The sequence below is a fragment of the Suricata suricatta genome, chromosome 12, assembly GCF_006229205.1.
Source record: "Suricata suricatta isolate VVHF042 chromosome 12, meerkat_22Aug2017_6uvM2_HiC, whole genome shotgun sequence".
NCBI lineage: Eukaryota > Metazoa > Chordata > Mammalia > Carnivora > Herpestidae > Suricata > Suricata suricatta.
This window is the reverse complement of record NC_043711.1, coordinates 52780435-52792369: the sequence shown is the minus strand read 5'-3', so window position 1 is coordinate 52792369 and position 11935 is coordinate 52780435. Positions and strand designations below refer to the sequence as shown.

General features: G+C 51.2%; 1 protein-coding gene across 3 annotated transcripts; it reads left to right on the top strand.

The window, feature by feature from the left end:
- Window positions 1-12: 12 nt before the first annotated feature.
- CHCHD4 (coiled-coil-helix-coiled-coil-helix domain containing 4) lies at window positions 13-11729 on the top strand. Of its 3 annotated transcripts, none has more exons than XM_029916433.1 (3): window positions 13-216; window positions 6934-7032; window positions 10637-11729. In XM_029916433.1, exons 1-3 carry the CDS (start codon window positions 195-197, stop codon window positions 10942-10944), a joined length of 429 nt encoding a protein of 142 aa, XP_029772293.1. In that variant the 5' UTR covers window positions 13-194; the 3' UTR covers window positions 10945-11729. The 3 variants fall into 3 exon arrangements, with proteins under 3 accessions (XP_029772293.1, XP_029772292.1, XP_029772291.1); XM_029916432.1 differs by lacking the exon at window positions 13-216 and adding an exon at window positions 318-460; XM_029916431.1 differs by lacking the exon at window positions 13-216 and adding an exon at window positions 3610-4468.
- The last annotated feature ends 206 nt before the right edge of the window (window positions 11730-11935 follow it).

Below are 11935 nucleotides of genomic sequence, written 5' to 3'. Positions count from 1 at the left end.
GCTGAGGAGGAACAGGATTTGGGGCTGGGAGGGCGCTGAGGCAGGCGCGCGGCGGGCAGGCCTGGAGGGGGCGGGTCCGCGTGGGCCTCGGAGCCTCTCGCCCAGCTTGAGGAGAGGTCACCGAGGGACCTTTGCTGCCGCTTGTGCCTCCGCCACCGCTATCGCCGCGAGGTCTAAGTGCAGGGGCTGCAGCCATGGCCTACTGCCGGCAGGAAGGTAGGGAGAGCGGGCTACCATGGAGACCGGCCTACGAGGGCCTGCAGGGGACACGCGGTTTTGCCGCCCGCGCCGCCCCACAGGCCCGGCGCCCCGCGACCCCACTGCCGGCGCTGGGGACGCGTGGCGCTGCCCCGGATACCCTCCTCGGGACCCTTGGGAGGGCCGGGCGGTGGGGTCGCCACCTCCGTTTTGCAGATGAGAAAACCGAGACCGGGAGGAACGAGGCTGGTCCAAGGTCACGGTGAGACTCGAACCCTGACCTCAGAAGCACCGGCACGTGGGAGATTTCATACACTAGGCCGAGGGGGCGCGGGAAGTGCTGAGCACGCTCCCTGTGCCTCGCAGTTGGGAATTTATTGTTACCGTCGCTCTTAACCGCACACCACGCGTTTCCATTTGTACCCGCCTTCTAACTGTCCCAAAGAAAAGTTGCCACTCGGGTTAGGCGCTGTGCTGGAGTGGTGAAAGTGCCACTGGCGGGGACATTGAGCCCCTACTATGTACCGGGCACAGTTCAAGAGCCTTTATATGGCTTTTCTCATTGATCTCGCAACGATTCTTACCATTGTAAGTGAGGCTGTATTATCCACGTTTTTTTTTACCCAAGAGTAGACCTTAATATACAAAGGTGATTTAAGTCCTGGAGCTGGGGTTCCAGCGTCAGCAGTGTGATCACACAGCTGCACTTGCCCGGTTTGGTGCCCACTGGATTCTAGGGAGCTGTCTGCTAGAACCCCCCGACTCTCCCCCCACCTCTCCCATAAAGTGCCCATCTCCCCACCTGTCTCCTCTCTGCTTCATCTGTTCCTGTCTCCACTGAAGAGCCCAGGAGTCTCTGGACTGGAGTCCCTGGGCCTCCTCACACCACTGCCACTAATTGGCTGTTTGTCCCTGAGCTGTCACCTGCAGCCCTGCAGGCCCCAGCTTCCAGTCTTTAAAATGAGAAGTTGGTCTTCATTCATTCATTCATTCATTCAGCAGATACTCCTGGGCATCTTCTCTGTGCCTGGCAACAGGGATGATGGACACATGAGGACGCAAAGCTACAGAAAGAGTTGGAACTCATGCAGAAATTCTCTGGTGAATAGTCAGTCTGCTTCCCTCAGTTTAACTCAGGGAACCTGAAGACCATAGAGGGAGAGGGCCTACCCCAGGTCACACATCCAGTTAGGAGAAGAGTTCCACCTAAAATGTCAAGTCTTCTCCCCAGTCCCTCATTCTGCTTCTAGACCTACCCATTTCCTGGGTCATAAAGCTATAATCCTCACGGGTATATCTACGGAGTACTACTTTTATTAATAACTGTGGCATGAACAAAAGTCCTCAACCCTTACCACTTTGGCTTCTCGTTTTTAATTTTCTTTCTCTGGTCTCTAATATACTTCATTTAGCAAATAACTTTGAGCTTTTTAGGTATAATGAGGCTGTGCAGATGAATAAGACCCTCCCCTGCCCCCCTTGCCCATGAGGATATCTAGGAGTCATAGGTTCTTTGAGAAGGAAAGGCGGTTTCAGTCTGCCACCAAAGCATGGGTCTATAGCTTTTCTTAGGTCAAAGATCTCTCTCTTCATTTGGGGACAAGAATTGAAAGCCCCTGCCCCATCTGGCTCCAGACTGATTCCTAACAACCCCGTCACTGCTGAGCCACACTGGCCTCTTGGTCATTCCTTTGCCTCGCACATCTCTTCTCCACTCTTCCCACGGCTGGCTCCTCACTCTGTGCTCTGAGTGAGTCGCGAGTCGGTGCAAATTTACTCAGGGGTCCACCCACCACCCACATTCGAGGTGTTCCACAGCCTGGATGCAGCCCTGTTCCCAGGCCTCAGACCACACACACTTTCTGTACCAGCGCCACATGTTCCTTTCTTTAGTTCCCTTCTTTTCTATTGCTGTCTGCCCTCTCTTCTTCCTCAACAAGCATGTATCGGACACCTGTGGTGTGCCAGGCTCCAAGCACGTGGTGGTGAGCACAGGTGACAGTCTGTGGCATGCTGGAAGAGGTGGGCGCTCCTGGGTTGAGATTCTGGCATGTAAGGGTCCTGTGTTTGTGTGTGCCCATTCTGGGGGGAATGCAGCTACCCATCCTGGGTTTTTGGTTTTGGTTTTGTAATCTGCCTCATGGTGATGACAATTGTCTTCACGCCCTCTGCTGGGGCTGGGGTCTTCAGAGTTTGGTCTCACTTCTCAGCAAGTATTGATCACCCACCGTGCTCTGGATGTCGATCTAGGCTCTGGGGATACTGCAGTGAGTGGGATGCACAAATCCTTGCCCCAGAAATCTCTCCACAGGGCAAACAGGTGGTAAACAAATACAGTGTGGCCAGTGAGGAAAAGCACTTTGGAGAAAGAGAAGGCAGGCTGAGGGAAATGGGGCATGGTCAGGGAAGGCAGCCTCTGAACAGGAGGAGGAAGTATAAGGGCAGGGAGAGGGTGGCTGTGAGGGTATCTGGAGAGTGCTCCCTGAAGTGAGAGCAGCGTGTGCAGAGGCCGGAGGTAGGTGTGCACCCAGCATGTCCAGTAAAGGCCAGGAGGTGCAGCAATGGAGGGAGCCAGGAGGTGCAGCAATGGAGGGAGCCAGTGTGGGAGACGAGGTCTTGGAGTTTGCAGATGCTGATGTATTTCTGGATGTATTTAAAGGTAGAGCCAACCAGATTTGATGATGGCAGTTGAGAGAAAGGAGTCCAGGATGGCTGTGCAGAAAGTAAAACTACTGAATTGGGGATGTCTTGCTATCCAGCTGCTCACTCAGGCTTTCTGTTCTCAACCTCACCCTTGAGTCCTGTTTTCCAGAGTGGGCCCTGGGGCCCCCAAGTTCTGGCTTTTACCAGGGTCCTGGGGTGGGAATAGACTTTCTTCTAATCAACTTTCCCTTCTTGTGACTTTGCTTTTTCCTCCCATTTTTATTTACTTATTTATTTTGAGAAAGGCAGAGACAGCACAATTAGGGACAGGGCAGAGAGAGAGGGACATAGAATCCCAAGCAGGCTCAGCAATGTCAGCACAGAGTCTGATGCCCAGTGCAGGGCTCGAACCCACAAAACTGCAAGACCATGACCCAAGCTGAAACCAAGAGTCAGATGCTTAACTGACTGAGCCACCCAGGTGCCCCATCCCTTCTTGTGACTTTCGGTTCAGCTTTCTGTACATGAGAGAGCACTTCTCCCTTAGCTTACCCGCTTCCAGAACTTTACTGCTCTCTCCAGTCTGTGATGGTCTCTTTTCTTGACCATTTTATTTTTGTCATTTCATGCTGATTAAAAAATTACTGTCTTTTGAGTGAGATTTCAGGTGAGAGCAGAAACTCATTTTACCCCTTTTGTTTAAGTAAAGTCTTGGGATTCTTGCCCTGACCATGGGAGGAGGATGGGCTGAGCTGCTGGGGGACCTGTTTGCTGAGGCCCCAAGAACATACCTGAGATCACAGCTGTTGGTGCTGAAGCCCAGACTTGAACCCCAGTCCTAAAACTCTGATATTGATGCTACTGGGCCAGACCTTCCAAAGCTGGGCTTCTGTCTCAGGCTCAGAGCTGTGCTTCTGTTCTTTCTACGCATGGTTTCCAGCCCTTACAACAGTCCATGCAACAAAAGGAGCCTCATCTGGATAACAGGACTGGGGATGCAAAGATACATCCCTGGCCAGAAGGCACAGTCGGATCGCCCAGGGGACCGTCTCCTGTGTTATTTCTGGACTACCTCGGGGGTAGTATTTTGTTAGAGCAGCCCGAGCAGACAAGACAGCCATCCGGGGTAGGAAAAGTGCCACTCAGTGAGGCTCCGAATCCTTACATTGTCTGCTGGACAGAGCGCAGCAGGACCACTCCCCCCGCACTTCATGTCTGTCCATGAAGCCTCTAATTCAACTAAAGATGTCGCTAAACTTCACCTTAATTTAAAACGCGTAAGTGAACGTCCACTAAGTAAAGAGACTAGTAGAAGAGGCAAGGAGCAGCAAAATCCAGTACTTTTCTCTCAAAAACTTGGAATCTGAAAGATGGTCCAGATGAAGCTAATTTTGCTTGTGTGATTACAGAACTAAGATGCCGATGACCAGAGAGGCTCTGCTGTGCTCTGGTGAGAACAGCAGGCAGAGAGGCCCTGACTTCATCTTGCATGCTTCCCAGCTGTGTGGCCTTGGCCTGGTAGAGGAGTTGAGGACCCCAACCCGGGAGTTCGCTGTCAGGGACAGGAATGCAGATCAGCCGTGTAGGGACAGCTACAGTTTGACAAGCATGAGAGCAGAAACCTCAGGTGGGCTGGAGGTCTGTCCCCGTGCATGCCAACGGTCTGCTATCCTTCCTGTTTGGTACCACATGTGGGGACCCTGTGGAAGCACGGGAAGGGTCCCTTCCCTCTGCCCCCTGAACTGCCCTCTCTGGAGGTGTTGCTCTGGTTTTAGCCCCGATACCTTCCCCAAGCCTCTTTAAACACTTGAGCTCCGTGTGGGCCCAAACCTTGTTCCTAGGCTTCTCGTAGCAAGCCTGTGACTAAACTTCCCTAAATGTTGTAAAGGGATAACAACTCAAATAATCAGAGAAAATGCCAACAGCTCAGAGAGCCACATTTCTGCAGGCCTAGCCTCTGCCTCCATTGTAGCTCACTCTCCAGGCCACAGACCAAGGCCCTGTCCAAGGGCCCATTTGGGTGGGACCTGAAGTCTCCTTAAATGCCAGGTACCTCCCATCCCCTTCCCACACTTCATAAATCAGAATGGGGAGTCACTAGGGTTGAATTTGTCCTTGCCCTTCAGCAGGTGGGTACCCAGTAGCTTAGAAGAAAGTTCCTGTTTATTCACTTAGCAAACATGTTTTTGGTTCTTGGGGCAGGAATTGAATCGGTATTTATTGTACAAAACATTTATTCCTGCCCAAAACACACAGAGCTCTCGGGACAGTGTCCGGGTCATAAGTACCCAGTTCAGCTGTTGTTTTTATTCTTGCGTGTGGTGGGGATGAGGGGGCCAGTGTGGGTCTGTGCAAAGGCTCTCCATGGCGTGGCCTCTACAGACACACAGAGCTCGGCTCAAATTCCAGGTGTGTGTGAGCCCGGATATATCACTTCCCAGAGCCTTAGGCTCCCGCTACCTCCTCTCAGGGTGGTGGCGGGATGGCAGGAGGGAGCTGACACACAGGACCCAGACAGGGGCCAGCCCCAGTCTGCCAACAACAGGGACTGCAGGGGACACTGATGACCATGCAGTGTGTGGAGTGCTGCAGACAGGGTGCCCCCATGCACACCAGGACCACCGGGCACACCCCTGCTGTGTGGTTAGCTGATGGCCAGGGGATTTTAGGGAGGTGAGGTAGTGTAGGCAGCTGGAAGGTCCGAGGAGAGCTGGGACGGGGGCGGGCAGCTGAGGGGCCTGCCTGCCTATTCCAGCTGCCTGGTTTTGCGTAACCGCCCTGGGCTGGCTTTCCTGTTGTATAAAAAGTCCCGGGTCCCACTCATCCCAGTTCAGTCGATGCTGATCCCCTTTTCTGTGCTTACCCAGCATCCCTTGAGGAGAAGCTCCTCCTAGAGCAGGCCTTTGGCTCCCATTGGTCTGAAGTTCAGGACCCTCTGGCAAGCCAGGCACGTAGGGCCGGGGGCCCTGGCCTGACCAAGGCCCTGTTCACATGAATAGCTGGCTTCCTGATGCCTGTCCCTGCAGGGCCTCAGTCCTGACCCTGCTGCTCAGCCGGTTATGTGTAGACCAGGTGACTAGTCTACAAAATAACACACCGCAGATTGTTGACAGTGTTATCACAGAGGTGGATAATATCAGCACTTCGGAAGATGGCCTCTCCCCGCACCAGTCATCGCCCCAGGCCTCGTGGGCTGCGGGGAGCTGCCACAGTGTTCCCCACCATCGTGACCCCTTCTTTCTAGCCACGATTAGGGGCCAGGAGGCTAGAGTGAGTCTTGCCTGTGAGTATTCTCAGACCACCTGTGTCCCCAGCCTTTCAGAAGTAGGTGACCAGGATATTTTCCCTCAGGGAATCTTCTCGGACACACTTAAGTGGCTACACCAGCCAGTGGGCTGCTGGCCGGGCACCCACATCACTGCCTTCTCCTCTTGTCAAAGTTCTCAGTCCCCTTAGACTTTGTCTGCATTCTGAACACTGTGGGTAAATGCCTAGGGGGCTAGAAGCAAGCCTTTTCCTGTCCCTTCCACCCCTTCCCCACCCACATGCATTTGAGCCCTAGGTGGGGTGGCCCTTCATTCCGCTAGAGCTGTCTGAAGGCTGACAGTTTGTGGCTCCCGCCGGGCCTGGGGAGGAAGGGAGACCTGGCAGGTTGATGAGGCCTTCCCAGGTGGATGGGACATAATGGGGACAGTCAGAGCGCCATGGGAGTTCTGAGAAGGGACTCCTTTCTTGATGGGAAGAGGAAAGGAGTTGTTGCACCACTGAATGGTCAGCAGATCTGGGGACGAAAAGCAGCTACATTTGGGTGGATTGGGCATTTTGTTCCCTGCCCGGAGGGTCATGTGGCATCTTCTTCCTTACCTGTGACCTTGGTGGCATTTTTGTTTCAACTGTGGGCACTCAGTAGCAGTGGCTGCTAGACTGTTGCACAGACTCAGTGATGCAGCCCAGGGAGGGGTTTGTGATGGTCATACCTCGCTTTGGAGTTTTATACGGAAAGCCGTAAAACGGGGTTTGTGTGGCTTTGGGTCTGGGGCTGTGCGGCTGCTCTCGAGTGAAGCATTTCTTTCTCTGTTCTCCGAATGCTAGGAAAGGATAGAATCATATTCGTGACCAAAGAAGACCATGAAACTCCAAGCAACGCAGAGCTGGTGGCTGATGACCCCAACGACCCATACGAGGAGCACGGTGAGCCGCACAGGCCTCCCAGGGGCCCACAGACCCTTCCTGGAGGAAGTGGTCACGATTCCATAACCATTTTGTCCCAGCCAAGCTTGCACGTTCGGGTGCCCCTCTCAGCCGAGGACTGTCTCCAGGGACAGTGAGGCACCTCATCGGAGGTGTGAGAGGCTTTGCCGAGTGCTGCCCAGCCCTTGTGCTGATGCACGTCCCCGGCTGTTAGGCCAGAGCCTCAGTTTCTCCTGAAGCCTTCTGCCTCTCTTCTTCTGAGGTTTTACGCTGGCTAAAGCTGGTTGGATGTGTCCGGATGACGAAGTTTTAGGCATGGGCGAGGGCGGTCATGGATTCCAGTGTTGCGGGCAGGTTGCGGTGATGGGCTGCTCAGTTGGGCTGCCGGGCGGAACTGTGTCTGCAGACAGTACGCCAGCAGGCGTGCAAGAGTCCCAACACGTTGATCTGTGAGGTGGTGAGGTCTGCTCTCTCCTTGTACATGCTCTAGGAAGCACCTTCCACGGAAAGCTCACTCAAGATAGAGGGACAGCCTTCCAGCAGCAGCGTCCAGCTCACCTAGTTGGAACAATTGCATACAGTTTAGTTAAAGGTCATTTGGGCCGAGGTGCCACTCCGAAGGCTTTAGACTGCCGGACTCATTGGAACTTCCCCAGCGTGTGTAAGGCTGACAGTCCATATCGTAAATAGTCCTCAGTTTACTAACCTAAAGCCGACTCTGACACTTGTGATGCTAACAAAGCTCCCAGTGCTGAGTCGTGACGAACGTGGTGGAAAGACTTGCGGCAGAGCCCGCGGAGCATGGACCCCTGCTGCGGGTTTCTCAGACGCGCACTGGAGTGTGAGCTCTGAGGTGGCGCCCTGACGTGTCTCCCTTACTGCTCCGGGGGAGAGGAGAGGAGAGCTGAGGCTGCGTGTCTAGCACCCCGCCGGGAACGCTGGGAGGCACAGATGGTCTCCAGTGTTCGCATTCTGAGAGTGGCAGCTATGGGAGCACTCTTGAATCAGCACTCTTACGGAGAAAAATAAGTCACGTGTCAGTTCCAGTACCTGCCTCTCTTTAGGTCCAAATTAGTTTTAAGCACATTCTGTGGGGCTTATGGGACAAATCAGGCCTTGTTTTGCCTCATGGTGTTTCTCAAAACTGAATGTGTCTGTGCTGAGACTGTGCATCTCCGGTTCCTGCCAGGCCTCATTATCCCTCGTTTTCTCTCCTGCCCGCTTCTGTCATTTATGATAGATCTGCTCGGACTGTCTAGGCATTTGCCTTTGCAGCCCCTTCCAGTGAACGATTGTACCAAGAAGCACATTCAACAGAGAGCTCTGGGACCCAGGTTCTGAGCTCTCAATTGCAAAATCACTCAACAGACTAGGTAGGCCACCAGTTTATGCCTGCTCCATGGCTAAGACAGCACTTGGAATGGCTAAGAGTGTCATGACCAAGGTGGCAGAGTCATTTATACAGACTTGCAGACATTGCATAGACTGGAGGAGAATCTTAAAGATATCCTGGTCTGGAGGGAAAACTGCAGACCCAGGAGGAGGTGGGGACTGGCGAGGGAAGTTAGTGGCCGGCCGTGGGTTGCATGTTTGAAACCTGCTGCATCTGGGTTAATTTAACATGTTGACGTCTGTGTGTCTCGACATTTTGTCCTTGAAATGCAGATTGGCACCCTTGGTGCCTGCCATGAGAAGCTACCTCATTCTAGCATGCCTTCCCCTGAGAAATCATCTAATGAAGACTCCTGCAGAGCTGGGCTCTTATTTTATTTTTATTTTTATTTAAAAAAAATTTTTTTTTATGTTTTTAATTTATTTTTGATAGAGAAGAGACAGAGCATGAGAGGGGGAGAGGCAGAGAGAGAAGGAGACACAGAACCAGAAGCAGGCTCCAGGCTCTGAGCTAGCTGTCAGCACAGAGCCTGACTCGGGGCTCAAACCCACAGACGTGAGATCTGACCTGAGCCGGAGTCGGAGGCTTAACCGACTGAGCCACCCAGGCGCCCGCCCCTGGGCTCTTATTTTAAAATGTTACTGTTACAATGTCTCCTTTGGAAACTGGTCGCGCAGGTTTCCCAGTTCCGAGCCTTAGGAGGGCAGCATTTGTATATAGGCCCCTCATTTTATCACACTTTGCAGATAGTATGTTTTTCACAAACTGAAGGTTTGTGGTGACCCTGCTTCAAGCAAGACTACTGGTGCCATTTCCTCAACAGCATTTGCTCACTTCCTGTCTCCATGTCATGTTTTGGCAATTTTTGCAATAGCTCAAACTTTTTTGTTTCTGTATTTGTTAGGGTGATTCTGTGATCAGTGATCTTGGATGTTACTACGATTGTAATTTTTTGGGGTGCCATGAACCATGTCCACAATAAGAAGGGGAATTTAACTGATAAATATTATGTGTGTTCTGTCTGCTCCACCACCTGGCTCCTCCTCTCTCTTTCTCTCCCGGGGTCTGTCCCCCATCCCCTGACATGACAGTATGAAAATAAGCCAGTTAATAATCCGGCAGTAGCCTCTAGTCATGCAGTCTCTCATGTCACATCAAAAATGAGAAATGATTGAGTTAATGAGAAAGGCATGTTAAGAGCCAAAATAAGCTGAAAACTAGGCCTCTTAAACCAGTTAGCCAAGTTGTGAATGCAAAGGAAAAGCTCTTAGAAGAAATTAAAAGTGCTACTTTAGTGAACACAATCAGTAAGAAAGCTAACAGCCTTTTTGCTGATATGGAGAAAGTTTTAGTGATCTGGACAGATCAAACCAGCCATTACATTCCCTTAAGCCAAAGCCTAGTGGAGAATGAGGCCCTGACTCTCTTCCATTCTGTGAAGGCTGGGTGAGGCGAGAAAACTGCAGAAGAGTGGGAAGCTAGCTGAGGTTGGCTCGTGAGGTTTAAGGAAGAAAGCCGTCTCCGCGACATGAGTGCAGGGTGAGGCTGCAGCAAGTTGTCCAGAAGGTCTAGCTGAGGGCATCAGTGACAGGGCAGGAACGAGACAGTAGGTTTTCAATGTAGATGAAACCGACTTCTGCTGGAGGTAGATGCCATCTGGGACTTTCACAGTTAGAAGTCAGTGCCTGGCTGCAAAGGACAGGCTGACTCTCTTGTTAGGAGCGAATGCAGCTGCAAACGTGAAGTTGAAGCCAGTGCTCACTTACATTCCAAGAATTCTAGGGCCCTTAAGAATTTGGATGGGAGGGGAGCAGAGAGGGAAAGGAAGGGATCAATACCTCAGCTTCTTAAGGTGTTGGGGCTTTAGAAAAGCTTCTCGCTAACCAGCCCAATGATGGCTTCTTCTTTGGAAGAAATGGTTTCCAGTTTTTAGCTCTCGGAGCACAGCACAGCTATCACACTGGGAGGCGGCTTAGAACATAAATCAGTGCTGTGCATGGAGAAAGCTGCCAGTGGTGGCCTCTCTCCAGCCAATGCTGCATTTGAACCCAGTCCAAATCGAGAGCTAGGTCCACAGACCAGGGCCTACCAGGCAACAGTTCCTACTGTCCTAACCTTCTGAGTAGCTTTTGAAGACTGCACTTGGTTTTGCTTTTTGATAAACTGTAGAGAGCCTGTCTCACATTTTCCTTGCCCATCTTCCTGTTCTAGGATTGATCCTGCCAAACGGAGACATTAACTGGAACTGCCCGTGCCTTGGGGGAATGGCCAGTGGCCCCTGTGGGGAACAGTTCAAGTCGGCTTTCTCCTGCTTCCACTATAGCACAGAGGATGTCAAGGGGTCAGACTGTGTAGACCAGTTCCGGGCCATGCAGGAATGCATGCAGAAATACCCCGACCTCTATCCCCAGGAGGATGAGGAGGAGGAGGAAGAGGAAAAGAAGAAGCCAGCAGAACGTTTAGAAGAGACAGCTCCCACTGAGGCCACCGCAACCAAAGAAGAGGAGGGGTCAAGCTAATGAAGGCCACAGTCAGAGTGATATGAACCTTCGTCAGATGCCTTTTGGTCATTTCTGAGAGAGTGTCTTTCCCTCTGTTGTTCTGTGCACTATAATGTACAAAATAACTTATTTTGATGATCAGGGGTCCTGGTCTTTTGACATATACACTGGAAAAAATGTATGTGTGTCTCACATGAACCTATCAGCAAATGTAGCTGTCATTTTTGAAGTCTCAGATTATTCTGAATTTTGTTTCTTTGAAATAATGTGCTGACTATGCTCAGCAACTAAAAATCATTATCTGGGAGTGACTTGTGCGTGAGCTGATTTATTCTGATTGATTATATTCCCTTTTAGATTTTATACTGCTGTGAGAAATGAAATAAAAACAAACCCATCTTCCTTTAAAAATGCTGGAGTGGGGCCATTCCCAATACAAGGCCAGATGATCAGATAGTTATTTCTCATGAACCATCTTGATCTTGAGTATATGAGAAGGTACTATATTTCATTTCTGATGCATTTTGGTTTCCATTTTCACTTTGCGCTCCAGATTTCCCGTGTTTGGAAATTGGAGCTTTGGACCCTCTGATTCAGTCCTTTCTAAGTGAAGAGAAAGGCTGGCTTTGCTGCTGCTGTTCTTCCACACGCCCTGGCTTGGGGCCGGTGTTCACACTGGCTCTGTGCCAGCCTGTTCAATGCAGTGTTCTTGCGAGGTGGGGACCTAATCATTACCTAAGTAGCAGCCAAGAGAAGAAACAGTGTGAGTTAAGTAGTCAATTAAAAGGAAAACATGATTTTTACCTGGTGTTGATTGTGTCCTTTGTTTTTACTAACTAAAAATGTTTTTGAAATAAGGAAATATAAATATGAAAACTTCATTGAAACTCTCCTTGAGGATACTGGTAAGCCATTTTGCGTCTTAAAATTTTCTGTGTTGAATTCATAGCAAGCCGGCTGTGTTTGTCAGTGACCAGATCCTTCACACAGACACTTCAGTTAACATGTG

Bases quoted from the DNA above. Each gene is read 5' to 3' on its own strand.
- CHCHD4 (XM_029916431.1), top strand. From the start codon at position 4,258: ATGCCGATGACCAGAGAGGCTCTGCTGTGCTCTGGTGAGAACAGCAGG. The intron at 4,469-6,933 runs GTGGGCTGGAGG...TCCGAATGCTAG, and splicing joins CATGAGAGCAGAAACCTCAG to GAAAGGATAGAATCATATTC. The intron at 7,033-10,636 runs GTGAGCCGCACA...TTCCTGTTCTAG, and splicing joins CGACCCATACGAGGAGCACG to GATTGATCCTGCCAAACGGA.